Source organism: Equus quagga, chromosome 5, assembly GCF_021613505.1.
Source record: "Equus quagga isolate Etosha38 chromosome 5, UCLA_HA_Equagga_1.0, whole genome shotgun sequence".
Taxonomy (NCBI): Eukaryota; Metazoa; Chordata; class Mammalia; order Perissodactyla; family Equidae; genus Equus; species Equus quagga.
Genome location: NC_060271.1, coordinates 100,370,998 through 100,398,766, shown reverse-complemented (window position 1 = coordinate 100,398,766; position 27,769 = coordinate 100,370,998). Strand labels below are relative to the sequence as shown.

General features: G+C 37.7%; 1 protein-coding gene across 2 annotated transcripts in view; it reads left to right on the top strand.

Annotated features, from left to right (window-relative positions):
- Nucleotides 1-27,464, top strand: part of SOCS5 (suppressor of cytokine signaling 5) — a 66,833-nt gene extending 39,369 nt beyond the window's left edge. For both annotated transcript variants that reach the window (XM_046662066.1, XM_046662065.1), the window contains exon 2: nt 23,672-27,464. In XM_046662066.1, coding sequence (XP_046518022.1) covers nt 23,684-25,294 — 1,611 coding nt within the window. In that variant the 5' untranslated portion in view covers nt 23,672-23,683 and the 3' untranslated portion in view covers nt 25,295-27,464. The remainder of the gene's footprint in view (nt 1-23,671) is intronic.
- Nucleotides 27,465-27,769: the final 305 nt, after the last annotated feature.

Sequence of the window (27,769 nt, the reverse complement as noted above, 5' to 3'; positions counted from 1 at the left end):
ACTGGACAATGAGAAAGAAATTATTATAGCTGTATCTTGGTGATTTTGCTTTTATGAAATTTCTCTAGGATTGAAGAGAAAAGGGTTATGAATGGGTGGAGTAAGGACAATTAGCTCCATTCCTGTCACCTGACCTCCTTTGTTATCAGATGAAAATTAGTTTAGTGACAATAATTATTACTGGATGTTTGCTTACCAATAAGACTGATGCTAGAAAATTCTGGTTTTTGGCCTCTATTCCACTGAGTACGTAATCCGAATTAGCAATCAAATTCTTTTACTAAAATTCTCTTTTACCAGAATTCAGGCTTTCAAATAATTCTTTAAGTGGAATACATGTCCAGTGGTTTAAACAGAATCTCAAAGAAACTTTGCCATTGCAGCTGATTGTCTGGTCAGTTGGCAAAATGGTGAGTCATACTTCGGTAGCCAACTCACGGACCAGCTGTTGATTACTCAGTTACTTGTGCCAAGACTGAAGCACCAGAATAGAATAGAGCACCTTGGCCCTGATACCTTTTTGACTTTTCCTAAAAAATCTGAATGCAAATTTCCATCCTCCACTAGATGTTTTGAGTTACAAGAAGCGGTCCAAGACTTCCTTGTCTTTTAAATCTTATAGTACAGTTGTAGAGATAAAATTGACGTGTCTGAAATGATCTAAAAAGAACAAACTGTAGTGTTAGCAGTAAACCCTTTAAGAGAAATTAGAACTTGATGTAGACATTAAAAATAGAATTTAATGGTAAAGGACAAAGTAGTGAAGGTGTTTCAGAGTAAAGAGAATTAAATTTGGATAAAATGGGGCCTGATTATGGATGGCAGTGAGTGAAAGTCAGGCACAAGATGCTGTGTGTGACTGTTGAATGTTCCTGCAAGGAAATGAGTCTGGCAATGTTAGGAGTCTAGGAAGAGAGGAGAGACTAAGGTGTTATAGAAATCTAGGAATGTGGCAGTAGAAATCTGGACAAGGTTACTGGCAGTGAAAGTGCAGAGAAAAGGTAAACTTGAGAGCTCTTCTGGAAAAAGAAACTGTTGAACTAGGTAACATTAAGTATAATAGTGGTAAGTGGAAGAAGAGTAAAATAAAATTTCTGTAAGAAATTCCTTAGAAACGGGGTACTGATATCCCAATTTAGGGAGAAATCTTAAGTTAATTTTAGATATAGTGAATTTGAGGTGTGATGAGGAATAGCCAAATTGAGACAGACTTTTTAGGCCGTTGGTGGACTGAAAAGTGGGTGGAATGTGTGGACTAAAAGCATGCTTCCCATACGTATCCAGCTATGTTTGCAGAGGTAAGAGTTGGTCCTAGAAAATACTTCATTATAACTATAAAGGCAAGAACATATGTTCCCATAGCTTCTACGTGTATGTAAAAACTCTTAAAAGAATTTTTTTCCCCCATTAGCTCCATTTCAACTGGAGGGACCAAGTTAGTTAAATAGATAAAATTCATAAATTACATCCGGGAAACTGAAGTTCTTCTCCCATACTATTAAAGAAGAGTGTGAAATCCAAATTGCCTTACATGGCTACTAAAATGCAGAACAGGGCAAGAACTTAGATTCTTTCATAGAGAACAACATCTTAGAATAAATAGATGTTGTGGCAGAATAATTTCGTACCAAGGAGAATTTATGTTCTTAAATATTGTAAGTTATTGAATTATTTCACTTGTAGTTCAATTTCATAACATTTGAAGTAGTCTACCAGTATGTAATTGAATGTTTCATGTTTTCCTTTAGTGGAACATTTAGCTGGGTCTGCTGTGCCAATTGTTTATGGCTTTCTCTCTCAGAATGGCTCTTTGTGCATGTGGCAAAACATATATAACCATACGGAATCAAGTAGGAAAAAGACTTGGCAAAAAGAGGTTAGAAATTGTCCTAAGATATAATGTTACAGTAATGATAAAGGTGATGTAATTAGAGAAACAATAGTCTAGAGATGGACTGAGTTTCACTGAAGATACCTAAAGTGGTTGTTAGTAGCACTTTGCTAGTGCCAAGAACAAATACTGCTTTCTTTGTTCTCTCTTGTGTATGCTTCTTATTTGCCCCTTCCCCCCCTTTTTATAGTGAAATATAGTATATAGATGGAACAGTGAATAAAATATAAAGAACAGTTTAATGAATAATTATAAGGCATATTCACCACCCAGGTTAAGAAATAGAACATTGCCAGTATACCAGAAGCTTGCTATGTGCCTTTTCCCAGTCAGACCCTGCACCTGTCTCCACCCCATCCCATCCCCAGAAGTAAACTTATGTTTACTCTGGTGATTATCATTTTTTCCTTCTCTTTAAAGTTTACCACATAAATGTGCATCCCTAAATGATGTAGTTTACTTTTGGCTCTTTTATACACACGTATAAAGACATATGTATATATGTCAGTATGTAGTCTTTTGTGTCTGACTTATTTTGGGGCCATTCATACATGTGGTGTGTATAACATTTTCGTTTCTCTAATCCATTGTATGCATGTTATTCCACTGCATGAATATGCCATAATATGTATTTCCGCTCTGTTTCATAATATTGAAAAACTCAGCTATGACTATTCTTGTATATTTTTCTTGGTACACATGGACACCAGTATCTCAGGAGTTTGGACTTAAGAGTGGAATTGCTGGATCACAGGAAGTACGTATCTTCTAATTCACTGGATAATACCAAACTGTTTTCTGAAGTGGCTATACCAATTTATACTCACCCTAACAAGATATGAGCTTTATTGTTGTTCTGCATTCTCACCATCACTTGATATTGACAAACTTGTGTTTTGGGCAGGAGAATGGTGTCTCTTAGGGTTTTATTGAGGAGGATAAGCTGCTTTTCATATTTGGATTTCTTCTTGCGAAGTGCCTTTTAAAGTCTTTCACCTGTTTTTCTATTTGGCTGTTTGTCTTTTCTTAATGATTTTTAGCAGTTCTTTATATTTTCTGGATACTGTTTTTTTAGTCTATAAATTTTGTGTCTTGAGAATTTTCCTTCCTTACCTGTATTTTTGATGACTAGAGACGTTCTTAATTTTAATGTAATATAGTTTATCAGTCTTTTCCCTTCCAGATCATGCTTTTTTTCCTGTAGAAATTTGAAGATCTTAGATTTGCCCTAGGTGCTTCACATCATTGATGCTGTTGCAAATGGTATATATTTTTTGTTTCATTTTGCTTGTTGCTGGCATACAGAATCATAATAGATATTATATATACCAATTTATATCTACCAACTTTTCCAAATTCTTATTAATTCTAATAAGTTTTTTGTAGATAATTTTGGGTTTTTTAAATACACAATTATTTCATCTGGGAATAATGATAACTTTGTTCCTTTCAAATCTAAAGAGATAAAGTTAATCAATGCCTTTTATTTCTTAACTTGCCTTATTCTGCTGACTAGGACCTCTATCACAAGATAGAAAAGAAGCGAGGACAATAGGCATCTTTGTCTTATTCCAGTCTCAGTGTTTCTTCAAGGATGAGGGTAGCTGTTGTTTTTGTCAAGCTAGGTGAGGTTTATTTTTCAGTCTTAGTTTGCTAAAAATTTTCATCACAAATGGATGTTGTTAGGCTTTGGTATTAGCTTATAGGAGCCTAGTAAAATAAGTTGGGAGATGTTTCTCTTGATTTCTGAAAGAGCTAGTGTAAGATTGGAATTTTTTTCTTAAATAATGATAAAATTCACCAAAGAAACCATCTAGGCCTAGGATTTCCTTTTTGGGAAGAATTTGACTACTGATACTTTTATTTTATTTCCTGTGGACTCTTGTTCTCATTCATGATGTCGTCTCTGTGGTTATTTTTGACTGTGTCTACTGCTTATTGTCCTTAAAATTACTTTTGGGTATTCTTTGAGGCCTAAAGTGAAGGTGTCTTCCTTCAGAGAGAGTTTCTGTTTCCTTCTGATTAGATGTGTTGAAGGTATTACTAGCCCAGGAATATTTTAAAAGAATTCCACAGTTTGAGGTTCCCTAGATGAGGAGTCCATGCAAACCCAGACTGCAAACCCCTGCCCAGGCTGGTCAGACTTCTTAGGGACCTATATCTGGGATGTCCTACCTGCCATTCTTTTTTTTTCTCACTTCTCTCTGGGCTAAAAGCACCTTCCCTGCAGCCTCTTGGTGTGGAATTAGGGTTTAGGTTTAGTTATAGTTGACCTTTACCTGAGGTGATAGCCTTTTGGAACCCCAGTTTAGTGTGAGGAACAATTCCCTTGGACTCTCTACCTTTAGAGGAATCTCTGCATTGACATTTGTTCCCCTCATCCTGTGAGGCCACTGAAACCAAAAACCTAATTTGCTGAGCTCTATCAGCAGGTGCCCTCAGGGCCGGAGTGTCTTCAAGGGGGTTCTTACCTCTCTGGGTTCCCAGTTGCCCCTAGAATTTGGTCGGGGCAGTTTCCTGCCATCTTAACAGCTTTTTATTTTAAGGCATTTTGGGTTTTTTTTTTTAATCTTAGGATTTTTAATTGTTTTCAGCAGGAGGGTTGGTTTGAAAAATCCTAGTCTGTCATTACCAGAAGTGGTAGTCCTCTTGATTTTTTTTTCCCCCTCTTAGTCTTCTATTTTGCATTTTTCCTTCAGCCTCCTTGTTAATGACTTAGTTTCACAAACATTCATATATTGAGCATGTAATATATAGCAAGGATGGCTACGAAGCATGGCACAAGACACAGTCTCTGCTTTCTTGAAACTCACAGTATAGTGGATTCTGGATGGTAGGGAAAGTTACAGCATTATAGGACAACATTTTCCACACTGATCCGCGGAGCATTAGTGTCCTGTGAAATCTTAATAAGGTTGCCATTGTCAGTAAGTTTGGAAAATAATGCCTGGAAGATATCCTCTCTCAGAGAACTAAGGCATTAACTTATTTGAACTGAAACCTTTATTTGTAGAATACCTCTTAATGTCTTGTAGCACACTAAGATTCTAGGGAACATGATTTATGAAATGCTGGAGTAGGACTAAAGTATTAAACATCACTATATTGTTGCAAGTTGTCACAGAGTAATTTCAGCTCCTGCTTTCCCACAGTCCTGTCTAAGGGGAACATTTGCTGAGGGATTAAACCAAGGCAGCTGTGCTCCACGTTATGAATGACCTTCCCTTACTTGGCCGTACTTGGTTGGACTGCTGTGGGTATCCAAATCAAAGATGCCGGTCACAGGTCAGCCATGGGCCAGCCAGGTGCACTAGCACAGAAAGTTTTGTCTCAGTGGGGATGAGCTGAGCCCGTCCGGTTCTCACAGGTCTCGTGGCTGGTTGAAGAAGTATACCTCTTCTTTTAATTTTCTACCTGGATGCACTCAGGACTGACAAGGGAGGGGAGTGGCAGTTACTGTAAGGATACACATGGTGATGTGGGTCACGAAACTCACGAAAAGAAACAGAGTTAGCAGTTAAGCAGTAGAAGAAAGCAGAATTTGAGAAGTCAAGAGAAAGAAATAGGAGGGACCTGTGATGGACCAAGAATTACCGAAGTATGACAAAGTGGCAGCTATAAGGTAGAAAAAGAGGAGAGTATAGGAACAGAGAGGCCAGCTGGTGGCTAGAGGCAAATCAGATACCAAAAGTTGGTACCCAGGGAGTTGCTGAGTCACAGTAACGCCGTGACTCCAGGCAGGGGCTCTGGAAAGAGGACCCACAAACTCCTGCTGCTCCAGTCCGCTGGGGCAACTTAATTCCAGTATCCTTGAGGCTTAAGCCTACTTGTGTTACTGATTTTGTTGTTGGATTTCTGTGAGAATTCTTAGTTCCCTTATTATCAAATTCGTACTTAGAACCGTTACTTCTCCGCCACCACACGCCCCTACATTTGCTAACTTGAATGAGTACCCTGCAACCAGAAGAGACTGATGCATAAGGAAGGAGCTGAATTCGTGAGAGACTGATATGTAAATGAGTTGAGTTCACAGCAGAGTGCTACTTTTTTGATTAACAAGTAGAAAACGTTTTTTTTTTAAAGGTTGGTACCTGAACTAACATCTGTAGCCAACCTTCTTTTTTTCTTCTTCTTCTTCTCCCCAACACCCCCCAGTACGTGGTTGTATATTCTAGTTGCAGGTCCTTTTGGTTGTGCTATGTGGGACGCCACCTCACCATGGCCTGATGAGCGGTGCTAGGTCCACACCCAGGATCCAAACTGGTGAAACCCTGGGCCACCAGAGCAGAGCACGTGGACTTAACCACTCGGCCACGGGGCAGCCTCTTTTTTTAATAACAATGGAATACCCTATGAATAGTTATCTCCATATACAAAAGAATGCACATTACTTATTATTGGTGCTCTCTTGGGAAGGATATTTCCTGCTTCCCAATCCAGTGTTACTAATAATCCCCAATACCGTTTGAGAGAATCAGGCTGGCTTTAGTGGAGATCTCTGTATTTGTTTTTCCTTTCTCCATTGATTATGTTCATCTGCCGTTCTAACCCCCCATTTCTTTGTGTGTCTTTTTCCTCCTCACTTCCCCCACACCTTTTCTTTAAGAAGTTTTTTTTAATACTTCATTATTTGTTTCTTCTGAATTTTACACCTAATTTGGAGTTTACAATATGAAATTAGATTAGTCTTTTTCAAGATCTACTTCCTTTTTAAATAGCATTTTTCCAACCAGGAAATGAATACATTTGAATGTAATGTCTTGGAAAATACAGGGGAAAAAAAGAAAAAATGAAACCACAATAATCAAAAACCAAGATAACCGCAGTGGTATTTCCTATCCGTAATTTTTCATTAAAATATATGTTTGTATGTATATGTGTGTGTTGAGGTCAATTTATGCAATGTTTTATAACCATATTCATTTAATATCATAAACATGTCCAGAGTATTAAATGCTCCAGAAACATGTTTTTTTAATGTCTTTCTATTATTCCAGCATATGAAAGTACCACAATTTATTTAATCAGTCCTCTATTGACTGAACAATAGAGTTATTGCCAATATTTTACTAGTATAACTAATGCTATGATGAATATCTCTTGTATATAAATCTTTGTGTCCTTATCTGATTATTTTCTTAGAGTAAGTTTCTAATTGTGAAACCTTGGGTCAAAAGGCATACATCTTTTTAAAGTTTTGATACGTAATATAAAATTTCCTTCTTGAAATGCCATGTGGATCTATGTTCTCACATTTAGTATGTGAAAATACTAGTTTGCCAATACCCATGCTTAGATACTGCCATTAAAATGTGAAAGAAATAAAACAAACTTTTCCACGTTGATAAGTAAAAAATATCACATTTTGATTTGGATGTCTTTGATAAATTCCAAGAATGACCTTTTTTTAAAAAAAATTTTTTTTTTAAAAGGTTAGCACCTGAGCTGACATGTGTTGCCAATCTTTTTTTTTTTTTAATTTTTCTCCCAGAGCCTCCCAGTACATAGTTGTATATTCTAGTTGAAGGTCCTTCTACTTGTGGCATGTGGGACTCTGCCTCAGCATGGCCTGATGAGCGGTGCCATGTCCACATCCAGGATCCGAATCAGTGAAACCCTGGGCCACCAAAGCGGAGTGCACGAACCCAACCACTCGGCCATGGGGCTGGCCCCAAGAATATTTTTGATATATTTGTTGACCAAGTATATATCTGATTTTGTGATTTTTCTACACATGTCCTTTGCTATTTTCTATTGAGGTGTTGTGTTTTATCTTTTTTCTTATAAATATATTAACAATTTGTCATGTTGAAAATGTTTTATCCAGCTTATCATCTGCCTTTTCATTTTGTTTATGGCGTATTTTTTGACATAGAAAAGTTTAAAATTTTATGTCATTAAGTATTTTGACCATTTTCTTTTGGTGTCTTTCTTCAGCATCTTGCTTAAATAGGCTTTCCCAAAATCTCTTCTTTGAGAGGTCGTATTATTTCTTATGTTTACTGCTTTATTTATGGTGGGTTTATCTGTTTTTACAATTCATTGAAATTCTCACTCTTTTTTTTATCTCTTTTTTTTTTTTGAGGAAGATTAGCCCTGAGCTAACATCTGCTGCCAATCCTCCTCTTTTTGCTGAGGAAGACTGGCCCTGAGCTAACATCTGTGCCCATCTTCCTCTACTTTATATGTGGGATGCCTACCACAGCATGGCTTTTGCCAAGCGGTGCCATGTCCTCACCCGGGATCTGAACCGGCGAACCCCTGACTGCTGGAGCAGAATGTACAAACTTAACCACTGCGCCACGGTGCCAGCCCCCTCACTCATTCTTTTAGGAACATTTGAGATGACTAAATTTTAGACCCAAGAAGTACAGAGTTTTCTAGTTTCAGAAAATCTGACTGTTAACTTTATTTTTATTCCCATCTACTTCCCCCCAAAAAAGATGATTAGCAGTAAACCTATATTTGGACATTAGGTATAATGATAATTGATTTAGACTTATACAAGGGCATAGGTGGGGGTTCTCCAAGTCTATCAGAAATTTGTACACTAAGGCCCTCCATTTGGGTTTCCCGTTTTTAAAAGCAAAAAAGAGGAGGCACACAATCAGTTATATGTTTCTCATCGGTTGCTTAAAGACAGCTTATCAGTTTTTTTAAGAGAGAAATCTTGGCAGTAAAGTCAAAGAGGAATTTTTGTGTGGGTTTCTATATGAGGAATGATGTCTTTGATACCATTTTTATAGAACATGGAATAATACAGGACCATTTACTTTATAAACTCTTAACAAAAGTTGAGGGTATAATATTAAGTTGTAATTCTGGTAAAGTATATCCTTCGGAAGTCAAAATACTACAAACCACAGATGTATCTTTCTGGTGAAGTAATTTGATAAGGGATAGAGCATAGAAAATCTTTCTGAATGGCTAGATATTCTTTAAACTAACTCTTTCAACATAATAATTGAAATTTTTTTAGAATCAGATTTTGACTGTATATTTATGATTTCTACTTAGAAATAGCAGTTGTAGAGTGGTTCATCCATATTAGATCCAAGTGTTTAACTGGAAAGTTTAACATTTTATTGTGAAAATTAGAGTCTATTTTTATTTGACAAAGTGGAGAATTATCTCATGTGAGTGGGTTTCCAGGATTACCTGCAAGCAACAACAGACGGTTTTACGTGCTACACTTCAAACAGTTGTAATGTGAATGGTTTAAGTAAATAGCAAATCTTACATGATTTCAGATCTGACAGAATGCGTAAGAATTTTTTAAGTTTTCTTGAAGTACTGCTTCCTTCATTATCAAAGAATATTGAGAATTAACTGTACTTCAGAGTACTCAGTTCATTTTTTAAACTTGCGTTTGTTAATCTGTAAGAGAACCCTCACTTTAAGCAGTGTTTATGGCAAGTAAATTGCCTTAAACTGTGGAGGAAGGTTTTTAGGGGGAGACGAGGGGAAAGTTCGTGTTGCCAGAGCAGCACTGTTCTTTTAGGTATTGTTTTGCAGCTGACACTGAACTTGTAGGGCTTAACTGGAACGTTAAATTAGCACCTGGCTGAAACATGACTCGCTGTAGAGCATGACACTGTCTAGATAACTCAGTGTATTGGACATTAGGATTATACTGTAGTTTAACTGGACGATAGTAAGGTTAGGAATCAGAGTTGTAACTGCTGTGCTACTGCTAGACCTTAAATAACTTGAGTCTGTTTATGGAATGCTATGCTTATTTTTTAAATTCCAATATTAAAAAAAAAATCACAGATCTTGGAAGTTAGTTAATTCAGTTGCTGTAGAGAGGAAGAACTTCCGGGGGCTGGCTAGAGGCAGAGGGTTGCTTATCCACTTTAACATCTCCATGAAAGACTCCTCACAAATCTCCTTTGGTTGTTTGTTTACATTTTTAACTGTTTGAAATATTAATTTTTTTCTAAGAGTTTGTTTTTGTCTTCGGAAGAATTGAAGAGTGACCATTCAGAATTCTCCTTTTCAGAGAAAGACTCTTTATATATATAAAGATGACCATTTGGTCACCTTCTATCTCCAGGTGATATATTTTCAGCTATGTTATCTTTATATACCTAAGTTATGATACTGATAACTGTTGTTTTGTTGCTCCTTTTGTGCCAAGTTCTTAAAATGTGCAGGAAGTAGCCAGACATAGAGTCCTTTGACTTTGTCTTAGCTGCTTGAAATCCTCGGATAAATACTATGGAAGATGTTCTAGAAGGAAGTGAGAGTGAAGGAAGATAGGCTATTTAAGCAGCTGTTACAACTAATACAGGCAAAGGATGTTGAAGACTGAACCTGGGAGAGGGGCAGTGGAGCCAGATAGAGAGAAGGGATGGACCTGATAGGGCGTCTGGAGTGGGCGGTAGACCACGTTCTTCCGGTTCACCGCCCCTAGGAGAAGTATAAAGCAGTGATAACTCTAGGATACCTAGCATATCTTCCCCCTGCCGTTTGAACCTCGCCCTTCTGGAGCACACAGAAGTTTGGTCTTTGGCTGAAGAAATATCCTGTCAGCCTGTTTCCTTGCCCTTTTAGGTCATCTTCTTTGTTTCGTCGGTTTTAATTTCAGTTTCCACGTTTTTGTTAGAATATAAATATGTGATTTGATTTTTGTGTTGATCTTGTATCCTATGACGTTGCTGCACTAACTTATTAGTTCTAGGATTTTCTTTCCTTTTTTGTTTAGATTCCTTAGAGTTTTCTGTGTGGACAATCATGTCATCTGAAGATGGACAGTTTTATTTCTTCCTTTCCAGTTAGTATATTTCTATTTCTTTTTCGTGCCTTGTTGTCTTGGCTGTCACTTCTCTTTTGACCCTAACCTCCTGCTCTGGCCACCAGTGATTAGAAAGCATAGTCGTTAGACAGATCGACTTCTGCCTGGAACTTGCCTCAGTTGGTGCTTTCTTTGTGCAGAGAATTTTTCATTACTGATTCAAAGTCTTTAAGAATTATGGGCAGTTGATTTTTTATTTTCTCCTGAGCTAGTTTTAAAAATTTATATTTTTCTGAAAATTAGCCATTTCTTCTAAGTTTTTTAATTTATTGGCTTAAAGTTCATAATCGTCTCTTATCTGTTAAGTCTTTGTTTTATATGCCTGTTTGTTCCCTTTTTTATGCCTTACGGTGTGACTCCGTGTAGTCTGTGGCCCGAGGCTGTTGTGCTAAGGTTTTTGGTCTTCTCTGGCTCTGGGCGGTGCACTTGTTCATAGCACTTCTCTTCTCTCCAACATCCCCCTCTAATTTGTGGTTTCTAAACTGCTCTGCACTTGGTGGCCAGAGAATCAAGTTTGCTTACACTGGGGCTCCATTTAGAGTGAGAATGCCTAGAGCAAGGGCTTTAAGTGTGCTCAGCTGAGAACTGAACTTTACTACAGTGTCTTCCATGTGCCGCGTCAGTAAATGCTAACATGAATATTTTTTAAAATCATCTTTCAGCTTACTTGTTTCTCAGCTTTTGATAGGCAAGGTTTTATTTCCATTCTGTTTTTAACAAGCTAAAGGTTTTTTGATTGTCCTAATTTTTTTTTAAATAAAATTTTATGTTACATGGTGATTAATATATAACACAAAACTGAGGTGTATTACTTGGAGTTCCTAGTCTATAATCTTGGTCAAAGTGCTTCTCTTCACATTAGTTCTCTTAAATGGTTAAAAGTTATCCTGATTTGCCTTTACTTTTCCCAGTACCCCTCCAAGATATCTTTCTAAGAAATAGACTAAATTGAAGATCTTTAAATTTTCTTTTTTCTTATGCTGGTAGAGAATCTAGATCAAAAAAAGGGAAGTGACCTGATTATGTTTTTTTCTTTCTTGGATTCATTACAAGCTGTCAGATTATTTGAAGACCCTTAGTTTTCTTCAGGCCTAAAATTTGGCATACAAGAGAGTAGTACTATCCTTTAGTTTATAAAAGGATGATAAATGTATTCTAAGTAGTTTTAGATAAAAAGTAAAAGGAACGTTTTATCAAACAATCATTTTGTTTTAGTCCTTGGAGTCTTTGTATTTCTTGTGACAGTAAACTGCTGGAGTTATAAAATGGTTATCCTTCCTAGAGAAGGAAGTGGTCCAGATTACAAGTGCTCCCTGACCATTGGTAACTGAACATTCTTTGTAAATTATTAGCAGGATCACAGTGAGCTCATTGTTAAGCAGTTCCCCAAATCAGAGATTCTTTTCTGCATTAAGGTTAGCCAGTGTAGTAGCTTGATCCCCCAGGTTCCTCAGTTGAGAGTTGTTTTGTTTGTTGGTGTGCGTTTGTCTTTTGCTGCCTTTTGATGTTGAGGGAGATCTGTGGAGGTGTCGATGCCTCGTGCTCGAGGAAGTGTGATCTGTAGAGGCAGTGCCACAGTGCCACTCACGAACAGTTGCAGTGCATGGTGGAGTTGCTTGAGTTGCCTAACTGAAGTAGACTCTCTTGAGGTGGGAGATGAAGGCACGACTGACTCACCAATAATCTCTCCCTAGACATAAAACGGCTTTAATTTTTGCTGCTCTCACCAGCATGTACCTTCTCCTGCCTTGGACTGCTCATATAACAGAAGTTACCATTTTTGAGCCCCTGTTACATACTAAGCTGTACTTACCTTGTGTGATGTTATTCTCTTAAAAACCTTGTAAGAGAGGGGTCATTATTCCTATTTTTAGATGGAAAGGCTGAGACATAGATTTCACACAGCTAGTGAGTGCTTGGATTGGATTTTAGGGCTGTCTGAAGCGAAAGCACATGTTCCTTGCGTTCCACTGCAGTCTGCCAATACTGCTGGCCAGATAAGAAACATTTCTGTGAATGCTGTATTTGTTAGTGTATTACATAGGATGCTTTCTCCATAGAAAATGAAGCATAACTTATTGGGATTTTATGCTTCACTAGTGTGCAATATCTATGTGGTAAAATTTAAATTGTAGCAGTGTTTTATAGACTAAAAAGGAATTTTGAAGCAATAACAGTGAATGAGGACTGTGTTCCTGGGCCTTGCTGAGCACTATACAGATTAGCTTTGCTTGATTTAGGTTGTTGATGAGCTGTGGCTTCAACTGTTAAGGAACACTGAAAACCCCATAATGTTTCCTAGGAAATAACACAGAAGCTCAAATGATTGGTAGAACTTGCAGTCTGGCAGATATTATACAAAGGAAGATACTTAGATTTGTGGCAGAACCCAAAAGAACTGAAAGGGAGATTTTTAAAAAGAAAGAAAAGCTAAAGCTTTATGCTAGATAGTACCGGTAACATTTTTAAAAACTGCTGTCTTTTGAGTGTCTGCTGTGAGCCAAAGGCTTTACAGATATGGTATCTAATCCTCACGTCCAACCCACGAAGCAGGTGTTATTAGTCTCATTTTGTGAAGGGAAATTTAGGTTCAGGAATGTGAAGGAATTCATTCAAGTTCACAGCATTCTCGAGTGGTAGAGCTGGACTTCAGCCTCCCCGCCCTTTCCCATGCCCGTGTCCTTTTCATTATGCTGCCCTAAGCACAGCACAGGCAGCTCTCCACAAGTGATTTGGGTTTAAGAATGGGATTTTGCTGGCCAGGAGCACCCTCCTGCATAACACACAAAGTTAGAATTGTGTGAGTAGATGTAAGAAACGAAGAGGCAAATTTTAGATAACTTGTTTTTTATTGGAAAAAGAAATAGCCCTTAAATTCTTTTTGCAGGGGAAGGGGGAGGTGGTAACTAATGCAGCATCTGTGTAATACAGCCAGCCCTGGTGGTCTAGTGCTAAAGATTCAGCACTCTCAGGGAACCACACTGCATGTCTGTCAGTTGTCATACTGTGGTCTGTGGCAGCTGTGTGAAGCTGAAAGCTACACACCGGTATTTCTGATACCAGCAGGGTCACCCATGGTGGACAGGTTTCAACAGAGCTTCCACACTAAGACAGACTAGGAAGAAGGACTTGGCCACCCACTTCTGAAAAAATTGGCCATAAAAACCCTATGGATAGCAGGAGAGCATTATGAGCAGGGTTCAGCTCTGCTGTACCCATGGTCACTAGGAGTCAGAATTGACTTGATGGCACTAACAACTATATAACTCTATAACTCTTAATTCGATTTTATGTCTTCTTTCTTCTTGTTTTTAAATGGATTACTGTATTTCCCTTAATAAACAGAAAGAAATATGAGAACTTATTAAACTTCATCCCTTGAAATTAGGCATGTGGTTCCAAACACATTCTTAACTGACCATATGGCTAAAAGTTGTATTCTAGAAAAGAAGTAAATCTTAGTCATATAGATCCATTATTCATAATAATAGCAGAGCATTTCTGAGTGGTCTACCAGCCTACGCAGAGGGTTAAGACTTTCATAGTAGATAGGCATAGAGTATAGACACCGAAACATTCACGGTAGTCCTTGAAAATACCTTTTACTCTGGATTCTTTTTGTCAGAGTACTGTTTCACACATTATAATTAAAATGGAACAAGCCATGTGCCAACTTTGTCAAATTTTCATGTAAGTTCCATCTTTTTGCTCTGCAGTAGGTGAAAAAATATGGAAATGATGTATTCCTTGAGGTTTTAAAGAACTTGTTGACGACACTGCTTGGACTTAGAGTTGTTAATACACAGTTTCAAAACTGATTCAGGAAGAGGTAGAAAACCTGAATGTGTTAATAATACTGGAAGAAACTTAAGTCCAGGTTATTATTAATCTCTCAGTTCTCAGTTTCTACATCTATAACATTGAGATAATTTTCACTCATAGGGTTGTTGGGAGAAGTAAAATGCTTATATCAGTGCCTGGCACATGGTGAGCATTCAGTGATGAAATCGTCCTCGCAGCCATCATTATCATCATTATTCTTCTTTTTTCAGCTTTCCGGAGGTTTATGTGTTTTATTACTTCAAAGAGTTTTGGATTTGTTCATCAATTTAAAAAATATAGTTGCCAGAGGTTTTTCTCTTCTACTAGTCTGATCCTATCTCTGATATAGTTAACTTAAAAAAAAGAAAAACACACTTTTCAAGAAATGAAAAGGGATATAGCCACAGACACGAGGAGATTTTTTTATTTATAAGAGATTGTGTACAGCTTTTTGCTTAAAAGAACATGTGGGAAAACATTCACCAAAACAGTGACGGTGGTTATCTTGGTGTGGTGGGATTTCAGATGAGGGGTGGACTGTTTTTTGTGTGTATGTAATGTTCTAATTCTTTCACAATACGTTTCATTTTTACAAGAAATTGTTTTCAGTTTTTTCACTGTTAGGCTCTAGAAACATCCATGTCCTTTAACATTATGCCCTTCATATTATCTTGTTAGAGTATCGATTCCCCAAATTGTTCCGCAGAAGGAACATTAGTCCCGGTCAGTGTGGTATCATTTTATAATGCACTACATCAGAGGTTGGCGGACTGAGGCCCATAGGCCAGATTTGGCCTGCCGCTTATTTTCGTACAGCCCATGAACTGAGGATGAGAATGGATTTTACATTTTTAAATGGTTGGAAAAAAATCAGAAGAATATTTTGTGACAAGTGGACATTATATGAAATTCGAATTTCACCGGCCGTAAAGTTTTATTGACATGTGGTCAGGCCTATTCATCTATGTATTGTCTATGGCTGTGCTTAGGCTAAAACGACAGAGTTCAGTAGTTGCCGCGGAGAATGTATGGCCTGCAGAGCCTAAAATATTTACTCTATGCCCCTTTTGAGAAAAAGTTTGCTGACCCCTGTACTACGTTAGAGAGACCTGTTTCAGTTCAGTGTTTGTTCTGGTGGTTGTTATAACTGCCTGTTTTAGGGTAACCGTCTAGTCTAGAATATGTAATTGCCAAGTTAAAGAGTAAGAGCATTTTGATAAATATCACCAAATTGGCAGGCAAAAAAAAATTCCCAAAACGTTAGTATGCTATTTTCTAGATAGTCTGTAATTTTCAGTTTTGATTTCCTCTTGTACCTAAGAGTTATGAGAATTTTTTATTTTCCTAGTGGTTTTTTTGTTTAACATTTGGTTATTAATTCGCATCGTCAAAATGTGGACTGTATAATTTAAAAAATTTTATTATGCAATGTATCCTGTACAGGAAAGAGTGTATAAAATTGTAAATGCAGTCTAAAGAATATTTAATAAGTAAAAACCCCGTACCCATTACCCTGGCTAAGAAATAGAAAATTACCAGTGCCGTAGAAGCCTCCTGAGTGCCTCTCCCTAATTCTGTATTCCTCCCCAGTAGGTAACCATTTCCTTGCTTTTTATATTTTTGTTATATATATGTATACCTAAACAATATATTTTGGAGTTTGCCTGTTTAAAAGGCAAATTGATTCATAATGGATGTATCATCTGTATCATTTCTTTCTCTAAACATTATATTTTTGAGATTCATGTGTATGTATGCAAGTAATTGTAGTTTATCATTCCTACTGTATGGTGATTCATTATATGAATATACACTAATGGACTAATGAGGCTTCACTTAGATGTTTCAATGATGGTTTAATTGCAACGTTTTCTAAATTGAATTTATTAACTCTCTTCAACCCCTCACTTGTCAAAACTGCTTTATCTACTGTGTTTCGTATCTCGGAAATAACATCTCTATCCACCCACGCCAGAAACTTGGAAGTTGTTTTTGACACTTCCCTCTTCCTTATTCCCCATTTCCAATCAATCATTAATCCTTAGATTTGACTTCTAAAATTTCAAATCCATCTTCGCTGTCAGCACTCTAGTCACACTCTACTTGGACTTTTACAGTAGCCATGAGTGCAGTATCAACCTACTTTCCTGTTCTCTTATCATGGATTACAAGGCCTCCCGCTTCAGCTTCATCTTCTCACTCTTCCCCTCACTTGCTCGTCTATGTTAATTTCAGCCATTGTTCATGCCATGCTCATCCCTGCTTCAGGACCTTTGCAAATGCTATTCCCTCTGCCTGTAGAACACTGTCCTAATTCATTCTTTCTCATTCTTCAGGACAAAATTTTGAAATGTTACCTCCTCAGAGAGGTCTTCCTTGCTCACCACCCGTAAATTAGATCATGTCTCCCTGTTCTCATTAGGACTTTGTACTACTCCCTCCTGGCACTACTGTAAATTTAATTAAATGGTTATCGAGGAAGACCTCTTATTTGATTTGGTCAGGACGGTAGTCTACAAAGTCTAATAAAGCAAGATATCATAAAAAGGCTATATTCCTTAAATATTTTGCTCTGACTTTAAGAATATGACTGCATGTTCATTTGTCAGTCTTTTGATTAAGAGGCCAAGGCCTTTTTCTCACAGTGGGTTCACTAGTTGCACTTGCATTTGGTTATCTTGCAGAAACCATACCCATAATGTATCATCGAAGATTTCCAGTTTCGGTTTTATTTAAGAAGAACAAGAATGTAGACTCTTCCAGTGCATTCTGAGTTTAGAATCCTTGTTGATCTTTGCAGTGTTTTTTCTAACTTTTTAAACTATTTGCTTGCCTATACCTAATTCAACAATATAAGCATCTCACTTTTATTGAGTATTTCAAAGTATTTCAACTCGGTCTTCCCCACATTTTATTAGGTTAACACAATAAATTGCATAATTACAATAATAAGTGCAAATGACGTGAACAGGTTTGGAAGCTAACATATGTAACTCAGTAAAAGTGTAACTCAGCCAGTGGGAACAGAGGTAACTGGGTGTACTAGATCAATGGGCTCCACAGTTGGGTTTTTTCTTTTTTGGGGGGTTTTTTTTTGGCGAGGAAGATTGGCCCTAAGCTAACAACCTTTGCCGATCTTCCTCTTTTTATGCTTGAGGAAGATTGTCACTGAGCTAACGTCTGTGCCAGTCTTCCTCTATTTTGTATGTGGGACGCTGCCACGCATGGCTTAATGAGTGGTGTGTAGGTTCACACCTGGGATCCAAACCTGAGACCTCCGGGCCACTGAAGTGGAATGCATGAACTTAACCACTGCACCACCAGGCCAGCCCCCTGGGCTCCACATTTTTTGAGTGTACATGTACATGGTCTACTGTATTAATATATTATGTATATTGTAATATTATAACTCTGAGATTGACTTATATGACTGTTTATTACCCACAAAACAGCAATTTTATATGGTTGAACATAATATTAAATAACTATATCAAAGGTAAATAGGCATCCAATTATATAATAAAGTGTGTAAATAACAATTAAAAAATAAATAAGTTTTTAAAAAACCCAAATGGTTCTCAGATTCTTTTAATGGACTATAGGTGTGACAACCATGCATCCCTAAGTTTCTGGGTCAGTTTTAATATTAAACATTATATTATCTTTTTCTAAAAATTCTTGAAATATTATCAAAATATCAATCAAAACTTGAATCTTCCTTTTCTCAAAAAATTAAAAATAGAAATACCATATGACCCAGCCATCCCACTATGGGTTATCTATTCAAAGAACTTGAAATCAGCAATTCAAAGAGACCCATGCACCCCTATGTTCATTGCAGCATTATTCACAATAACCAAGATGTGGAAGGAACCTAAGTGCCCATCCACTGATGATTGGATACAGAAGGAATGGTATATCTATGCAGTGGAATACTATTCAGCCATAAAAAAGAATAAAATCGTCCCATTCACAACAACGTGGATGGACCTTGAGGGTATTATGTTAAGTGAAATAAGCCAGATAGAGAAAGACAATGTCTGTATGACTCCACTCATATATGGAAGATAAACAAACACGTGGACAAAGAGAACAGATTAGTGGTTACCAAGGGAAAGGGGAGGTGGGGATGGGCACGAAGGGTGAAGTGGTGCACCTGTAGTATGACTGACAAATAATAACGTACAACTGAAATTTCACAAGGTTGTAAACTATCGTAATCTCAATAAAAAATAGGGGAAAAAACCCAAAAAACTTGAATCTCCTAAACTGCCTCTTGTATTTGAATTGAGTGCAGAAATACTTTAATCAGTCCATGTGTCCCAATTTTTGTTGCTATCACTGAAGGGCTTTCAAGTGGCAAGGTATTATCATGACTGAGTAGTCTAGGGAGACTGCACAGTAGGAGAGGGATTTGAGGTGGGTCATATTCTTCCTCTTAACCCATTCTAGCATGCCATGTAGTCTTAAAACATGTTGAATTTAATTTATTTTAATAAAGTATGGATTAAATTCCATTGAACTCGTGGGAACTAAATTATTTTGTTTTGTGGAAATTTTGTAATAGACACTACTTAGCATTAAGAGGCCCATTGACCATAGTCTTTAATTTTTTTTATATATGTAAATTTTTGTAGTAATGGAATTTGACCTCTGTTTTCCATAATTCTGATTTATAGCTTATCCTGTTAAATAACACTTTTCAACAAAAGCTATTTAACTTAGAATGGCATTATAAAATCAGTTTTAAATTATGGTTGTCCTTGAGAGAAGGAATGACTTTTTAGGAATTATTTTGGAAAGTTTTAAGGATAGCTGTGCAGGTGTATAAATGTGAAAGGTTGTAATGGATGATGAACTATCAATCTATAATCAATACAATTGAAATTTCACACATTTTTAGCCCTTGTGTAACTTTATATAAAGCCATAAACTAGTAGAGTTATAATTTAGGTCTCAAAGGATTTCAGCTAAACACATTTCCAAAAATTTAACAACAAACAAAAGAACCTCAAAACTGACATTGTGAATATTAAGATGGTTGAAATGCCTTCCTGATGCTTGCATGGACTCTGAATCACTATCAGTATTTTTTTCTTCCCAGTATTACAGCCGCCCACATAACGTTCCCCACATCAAGAAAAATCCACTTTCTATCCCCAAGGGGTGTGGAAGCATAATAGTCTTTCTTTAAATTAGTATATTGTGTCATGATGCAATATAGCAACAGTCTCCAGATTAAGAATAGAGAAATCACTAAAGTTCATGCTCTGTGAAACTGAACCAGAGATTCAGTGTTAGAAATTGCCTTCTGTAACCTGGCAAGTGCACATGTTTTCTGCATGTCCCACATGTTTATACAACTTACAGAGAACTGTATAAGGAGATAAGTGGTCTTAAGTTTGCCCGCTTTCTAAAACAGACTGATATTTTTCAGGTATAATTTGCCTGTCAAAGAAATATCTTTAGGGGCCGGCCCCGTGGCCAAGTGGTTAAGTTCGCGCACTCTGCTTCAGCGGCCCAGGGTTTTGGTGGTTCGGATCCTGGGCGCAGACATGGCACCGCTCGTCAGGCCACCTTGAGGGGGCGTCCCACATGCCACAACTGGAAGGACCCACAACTAAAATATACAACTACGTACTGGGGAGATTTGGGGAGAAAAAACAGAAAAAAAAATGTCAGATTGAACATTGGCATTTTATGTCTACTCACTCCTGGAATCCCACTAAAATTAAATTAAAGAAATAAAAGGGGTATAAGGCATAAACTCACAGATAGAAAGCAAATGAGAGGAGACAGAAGTAGGCCTGATTGATCAACAAGTTTTTGGCAGAAGCAGGTAGCTGGAAATTAACAGAACTGAGAAAACTGAACTAAGTGCCTGCAAATGAGGACATCAAAAAGAAGCAAACCAATTTATACTGCTGGCTCAGAAATTAGAGGAACCCGTTACTCAGAAGGTAAAGGTGAGGTAGGGAGTTGAAAACAGAAATGATTGAAAGTCTGTGTCCGTCTCCCACATGTCCCCCGTCACCCTGAGCAGCCAGGAGACTATTGTTCCCTTACCTCGGATAGAACTAGAGGTTATTGCTTGGAGAAGTTTAATATAAGAGGCTCGGTCGTTGCTGAAGTTGGGTTATCTTTTGAAAATAAGGATACCTTTTGAAAAACAGACTGTCTGAATATTGAGGTTAAAACCCCACCATTCCCATTGCCCTCTTCTCAGAACATGGCAGTCAGGGATGGGAGACTGGAGCATTTCTTTCTAGGATAAGCAGCCAGGAGACAAGGCTTGCAGATACTGACTTTTGGGGATTCCCTAATAAAAAATCCAACTCATTGCTTCATCGCCTTGTAGTAAAGCCAAACAGTTGATGAGCATTGCCTCCCTCTGCGCCCTCCTCCCCACCCCGGCCCAAGCAGACAGAGCTTCTAATCAGCCTGTTAGTGCTGACAGCCAGGGATCATCAGACATTTGTGGAAAGCCTCTAAAATACAAAACAGAGACCTAAAGATTTAAGAAGAAAAAAGGTCCTGAGAAGAAACAGATAAAAATATTTAAAATGTTAAAAGAGAAACAAGAAGAAAACATTTTAAAAAATCCTTAGAGAAATGAGATATGACATCCAAGAAGCTAGAATAGGGTGCTACTAAAAAGAACATTCAGAGAACAAGACAACGATCTTGGAAATTAAAACTGTGGTAGGAAGACTTGTAACTGTAATAAAAGTGTTGGAAAGTGATGCCAAAGAAATCTACCAGACAGTAGAAAAGGAAAAGAAATGCAGTATTGAAAAGAAAATACTGATAACCAAGAGATGAATGTAAGAGGTCTGGTGTCTAATGAAAAGGGCTTTCAGGAGGGAGGGAGGGTGGGAGGCAGTGGAAGGACATTGAAAGGGCCCAGCACAATGAATGTAAAAAAGGCCCATGCCTTTTTTAAAGGATAAAGAGAAGCAGCTACAAAACAGGTCATAAAAAGACTGGAAACTGGTGTGATATTTGACTTTTCAACAGCCACACCAGAAGCTATTAGAACAGTGGAGTAATGCCCTTAAAATTCTGAGACTAGATTATTTCCAAGCTAGAGTTTTATCAGCCAGTAGCAATTTGGACATGTTATCTAGAAATGATGAAGAAAATACCAGCAGAAACAGAAGAATTGAATTTTCCTTGATTCCCTGTGAGTGAGCCAGGATATTGGAAGAGTACATCTACAAAGATCTTGGAGTCACCAAGAATGTGACAGGAATTAGTCCGTGTATAACAGGACTATGAGCAAAGGACAGAAATCTTAATGTAAAAAAAAAGAATGTGTGATAACAACAAGCTATGTTCAGTTCAAATGGTATAAGCCTCAAAAAAGGCTTACAAAAAAGATTTTTGCAAGGAGGATGAGGCAAAATGTTCTGATAGAGTTTAATAAGATGTAAGAGTTACATCTAACAGATTTTATTAGAACATATACCACCTACCATGCAAACTCCTATGTACCGAACAGTATGTTTTTAATAAAGAATAATCTGAAAGTACATTTCATGATTTCATAGACATAAATTCTCTATGTTGGCATTGTCATTAGTCCAAGAGCGTTGTTAGTCCAAGAGCCTTTTCTGTAAGAAACTAACGGGAAGATAGATAATTCCTTTTAAGAAAGTTTATTCTTTATTGTTCTTCTAACCATAGTCAGCCTCTTGAAAATGCAAGTATTTATAACAAAGAGGATTAGTCAAAGTTATGAAAGGATCAGCTCTAATGACTCACCACACTGTAAGAAAAAATGCTCAAATAATTTTCCAGTACTATTTCTGAACTGTTGAAGAATAGTGCATTATGAGATAACAGAAACAAAAAATTCTGAAAAAAGTTAAAAGTGCCATATTTTATTCAATTCTAAGAAAGAAACCTTTTTTACAAAGTTTCTGCTGTCACGTTGTAACAAAACCAATTGAAGTTTAAGTTTAGGTTTTTCCTACTGTTGACTTCTCGGTTACTGAATGAGGCGGTGTGCCTGTCGATGTTGGAGTCTTAAAATAATTTATTTGTAGAGTGCCATAAACTGCTTTCGAGTTTTTTTTAAAAGGAGCAAGAATAAAGATGCCAAATTACATGTTCTTTGTTTTTGTTTTGTTAATTACTACAGAATGATAGCTTTTTTCTATTACTCTTATTTCCAAACTCTTCCAGGATGAAAAATTGGGAAGCTTCTAGACGCTTTTCCATTTAAACCTGAATATTATATTGTCTTTCTTTCCCCCTGTTTTCCTTTCTACTAAACTGCTTCTTCAAAATCATGGCTAGGGGCTGGCCTGGTGGCACAGCTGTTAGGTGCGCACGTTCCGCCTCGGCGGCCCAGGGTTCACCAGTTCGGATCCCAGGTGCAGACATGGCACCGCTTAGCAAGCCATGCTGTGGTAGGCATCCCACATATAAAGTAGAGGAAGATGGGCATGGATGTTAGCTCAGGGCCAGTCTTCCTCAGCAAAAAGAGGAGGATTGGCAGCAGTTAGCTCAGGGCTAATCTTCCTCAAAAAAAAAAAAAGAATCATGGATAAAATTTGATGCATTGGCGGGTGGGGAAGGAAGATAGGGGATTTTTTCAAATGATTGACTTGTAAATTTTAGATTGCTGGATGAACAGGATGGCAGTTTGTAAGTGAAACTGGGAAGATTACTACTTAAAGGTTTTTGAACTAATTTTAATGTTTTATACGAATGTGTCCTGATTACAACTTTCGCAAAGTTGAATTCAGATACATTTCACCAATACAGAACATATTTTCCCTTTGTAATACTTGAGGCACTGCTTATTCGAAGTAAGGAGACAGGAATCAATGTGATCGTGGAATTAGGTCGATGCATGGGAAAAAGAAACCAGAGTCGGACTGAGAGGGTATATTTCCTTTCCCCTGAGTTCTGAGTATTCTGTCTGAAAGGAAATTTGAAGTGAGGACCAGCTGGAATAGTGGTGCAGTGCCACAGAAGGGCCTGGGGACCTTACAACTGCCAAACGGTGTTTGCCGCGTCACTTTAGCAGGGCAGCGTACAGCGAACTCTTGACCAGCGTCGCTGACATTCCCAGTGCGGGGGCGGGGTCCTGCCTTTTCTCTCTTCACGCGCCACTTTGATTAACTTTTCTCCTTTTCCTATTTTGTTTTTAGATCTTATAATCAATGGATAAAGTGGGGAAAATGTGGAATAACTTCAAATACAGGTGCCAGAACCTCTTCAGTCATGAGGGAGGAAGCCGCAGTGAAAATATGGACATGAACTCCAGCAGGTGTTCGTCTGTCAAGGAGAGAAACCCGGGCGTAGGAGACTCAGGCCCTCAGCAGCACAGCAGTCCCCTGCGAGAAAGTGTCGCCTTCCAGCTGGGACTAAGCCCTTCAAAGACTTCTTCAAGGAGAAACCAAAACTGTGCCGCTGAAATTCCTCAGATTGTGGAAATAAGCATTGAAAAGGATAATGATTCCTGTGTCACCCCAGGAACAAGGCTTGCCAGAAGAGATTCCTACTCGCGACATGCTCCATGGGGTGGGAAGAAAAAACATTCCTGTTCTACAAAGACACAAAGTTCATTGGATACCGATAAAAAATTTGGTAGAACTCGAAGCGGACTTCAAAGGAGAGAGAGGCGCTACGGCGTAAGCTCCATGCACGATATGGACAGCATTTCCAGCAGAACGGTGGGAAGTCGCTCTCTGAGACAGAGGTTGCAGGATACTGTGGGCTTGTGTTTTCCCATGAGGACTTACAACAAGCAGTCAAAACCCCTCTTTTCTAATAAAAGGAAAATCCACCTTTCTGAGTTAATGCTTGAGAAATGCCCTTTTCCTGCTGGTTCAGATTTAGCCCAGAAATGGCATTTGATTAAACAGCATACAGCCCCCGTGAGCCCACATTCAACATTTTTTGATACATTCGATCCATCCTTGGTCTCTACAGAAGATGAAGAAGATAGGCTTAGAGAGAGAAGGCGGCTTAGTATTGAAGAAGGGGTTGACCCCCCTCCCAATGCACAAATACATACATTTGAAGCCACTGCACAGGTTAATCCGTTATATAAACTGGGACCAAAGTTAGCTCCTGGAATGACTGAAATAAGTGGGGACAGTTCTGCAATTCCACAGGCTAATTGTGACTCAGAAGAGGACACAACCACCCTGTGTTTGCAGTCGCGTAGGCAGAAGCAACGTCAGGTGTCTGGAGACAGCCATGCGCATGTTAGCAGACAGGGAGCGTGGAAAGTGCATACACAGATTGATTACATACACTGCCTCGTGCCCGATTTGCTTCAGATTACAGGTAATCCCTGTTACTGGGGAGTGATGGACCGTTATGAAGCAGAAGCCCTTCTTGAAGGGAAGCCTGAAGGCACATTTTTGCTCAGGGACTCTGCGCAAGAGGACTACCTCTTCTCTGTGAGCTTCCGTCGCTACAACAGATCCCTGCATGCCCGGATTGAACAGTGGAATCACAACTTTAGTTTTGATGCTCATGACCCGTGTGTATTTCACTCCTCCACCGTAACAGGACTTTTGGAACATTATAAAGATCCCAGTTCTTGCATGTTTTTTGAACCATTGCTTACTATATCACTAAACAGGACTTTCCCTTTTAGCCTGCAGTATATCTGCCGTGCAGTAATCTGCAGATGCACTACATATGATGGAATTGATGGGCTCCCTTTGCCATCAATGTTGCAGGATTTTTTAAAAGAGTATCATTATAAGCAAAAAGTTAGAGTTCGCTGGTTAGAACGAGAACCAGTCAAGGCAAAGTAAACTCTCCTGTCCCCAAAGGGCATTAACTAGATCTGCTTCTATGTGCATCGACAGTACACCTATAGCAAGCACACGTATCAGTGTTAGGTTTTTTTCAGTACAGTATGTAAGCTTAATGTTAGTATCTGTCAGATGTGATCTGCTGTTACTCAGATAAACGTGGTGCCTATTGAGACAACAGAGGATAGAGCTACAGGGTTCAGTAAGGCTGCAAAAAGATTTTGCCGATTTAGCTGACAGTTTGGTTTTTAATGCCTGTAGTAATTGAATGACGCAACTCTGGGGCATTTGCTATGAAGAATTCTTTTTCTTACTGAAGAACAAATTATTAATATTGGATGAGTATTTCAACAGTGTGACTAATGTTTGAAATTATTTTTTTCTAAGAATTTTTCTATAACCTTCCAAAAGTAGTGATGTTTGTAGTTAACTATAAATCAAGCTTTGGAAGTCCAAAAAATAAAGACTGCCTTTCTTTTAGAAAAAAAATGCAATTTTCTGGCCACGAGGGCACAGTGCAGTTCACTTACGTGTTGATATAGTTTATAGTCAGTCTCCTTTTCTCTTCTGCAAAAGGTACGGTTAAGTAAACCAGGTTTTCTAAATAGTAGTTCTTAAACTTTCAGACTTATAAAGTTGGTAGTAGAATTTTATTTAGAGGCCTTGGGTATTTTTTAATGAGTGCTTTAACTTAAAACACATTGGGAATAGCTGCTGCAATGTGCTCCTGCGCGTGGGTTTTGAAGTTGACATGTGCAGTCTAATCATTGATTCGCTAAGGTCGGATCTTTTCCTATGCCCATGATGAGTTTGTGAACCGTGAAGAAAGTGAGACTAGAGGAGGCCCAGACAAGTCTGACAATAATAACTGCAGTGGTTGCTGATGTTGAGATTATTGTTAAACTGTAATTGATAATTTGGATGGCAGTATTTATCTCTTTGTTGTAAACTCTCATAGCTGAATTGCTTAAGTACAATTTATAGAATTTCAGTGCAGTTAATTTTTACTGGAAACTCTGAAACCTAAATTGCAGATTTAAAAGGTACTGTACGACCATTGTATCTGTAAATAACTTTACTTAGCACCTTTTTGTCACTTAGAATAGGATGCAATACTACTTGAGTGAGCTATTTTGGAAGTAATACCAAGTTCTAGTGTTTGCTTCTTAGTATTGAACTGAATTTACAGCTCTGTCCTAGACGTTTTGCACTAAAGTAGTCGAATCCATTCTTGTGTCTTTTTGTTAATGTGCTCTGTGCCACTGGTGAGTGCTCCTTAGTTTCCTTACCTGCTGCTACAGAAAGTTATTTTACATCCTGACGCCTATCGCCAAGGCTCCAAAACAGAGAAGCTATATTTGTATGCAACACTAACCCTTTGACTGCTGATGTGTGTTTCTGCTTGCTGTGCCTTGTTATGGCTGCTTTTTTGTGCTAATAAAGTATGTTTGGTGTTCTCCTTGTATATCTGCTGTTTTATACATTTGCAACAATTTCTCTTGTAAATGGAATGGTTTGGGGTTTTTAAATAAGCATTACCTGACAACCTGCTATAGTTAATGCAGAATTACTGTGCAGTCTAATATTGACTTATTCTGAGAAAGCTAACTCTAAATTTACTGCTATACATCTTTCCAATCATAATCACATACACTGTGGAACAGTATCTATAGTTACTGCAAATTACTGTACAGTTTAGGTTATAACAGAAAATGAACAGAGAAATGTTGACTAAGCCTATTGATTTCTCTGCTTATAAGTGAAAGATTGAAACTATCAATGACATGTTAAATGAATATCTGTAGCCTCTCACTGCATCAGAAACAAGTTCAATGAAGTCTTGTGAACTAATAATGCATCAACACCATTTATTGGTTTGGGGACCATTTTAATTAAGAATCAGTGCTCAAAATGTAGAACTTTAACCAAAGACTTGTCCATTTTAAAGCAAAATGGGGATTGAAGGGACTTACAATTCTTGTTATTTCTAATAGAAGTCCCTGAAGAACATATACCAAAGTGTTTGAGAACTTCATCCAAACCTACTTTAAAGCATTATGTGCAATTAAGTTGTTATGACATAATTATATTGCAAAATTGTCGGGTCCGTTTTCTTGAGCTTATAATGTACCTGGAAAATAAACCTCTTGGGAAAAGAAGTTCATACTTATTATTGGAGAAAGACTATATATGCAAGCAAGATCTTGTTTTAAAGAGGTAACTTGAAACTCCAAGAAAGCACTTGATGTTTTATACGCTTGTAGCAAATTGATGTTCTAATCGTAGTTTTATAGAAAGTATTAATGCTTTTATGTATTTCAGAACTTTCATTTGTTAAATGGAAATTGTTTTAAGTGTGTAAAGATTTGAGTTTATGTAAGCATGTACACACTGTGCTAAAATTCACTTATGTTTCAGTTTGTGTATAATATTAATATGCAACTTTCGGTTTAAAAAATTTTCTTAAAAAATTCG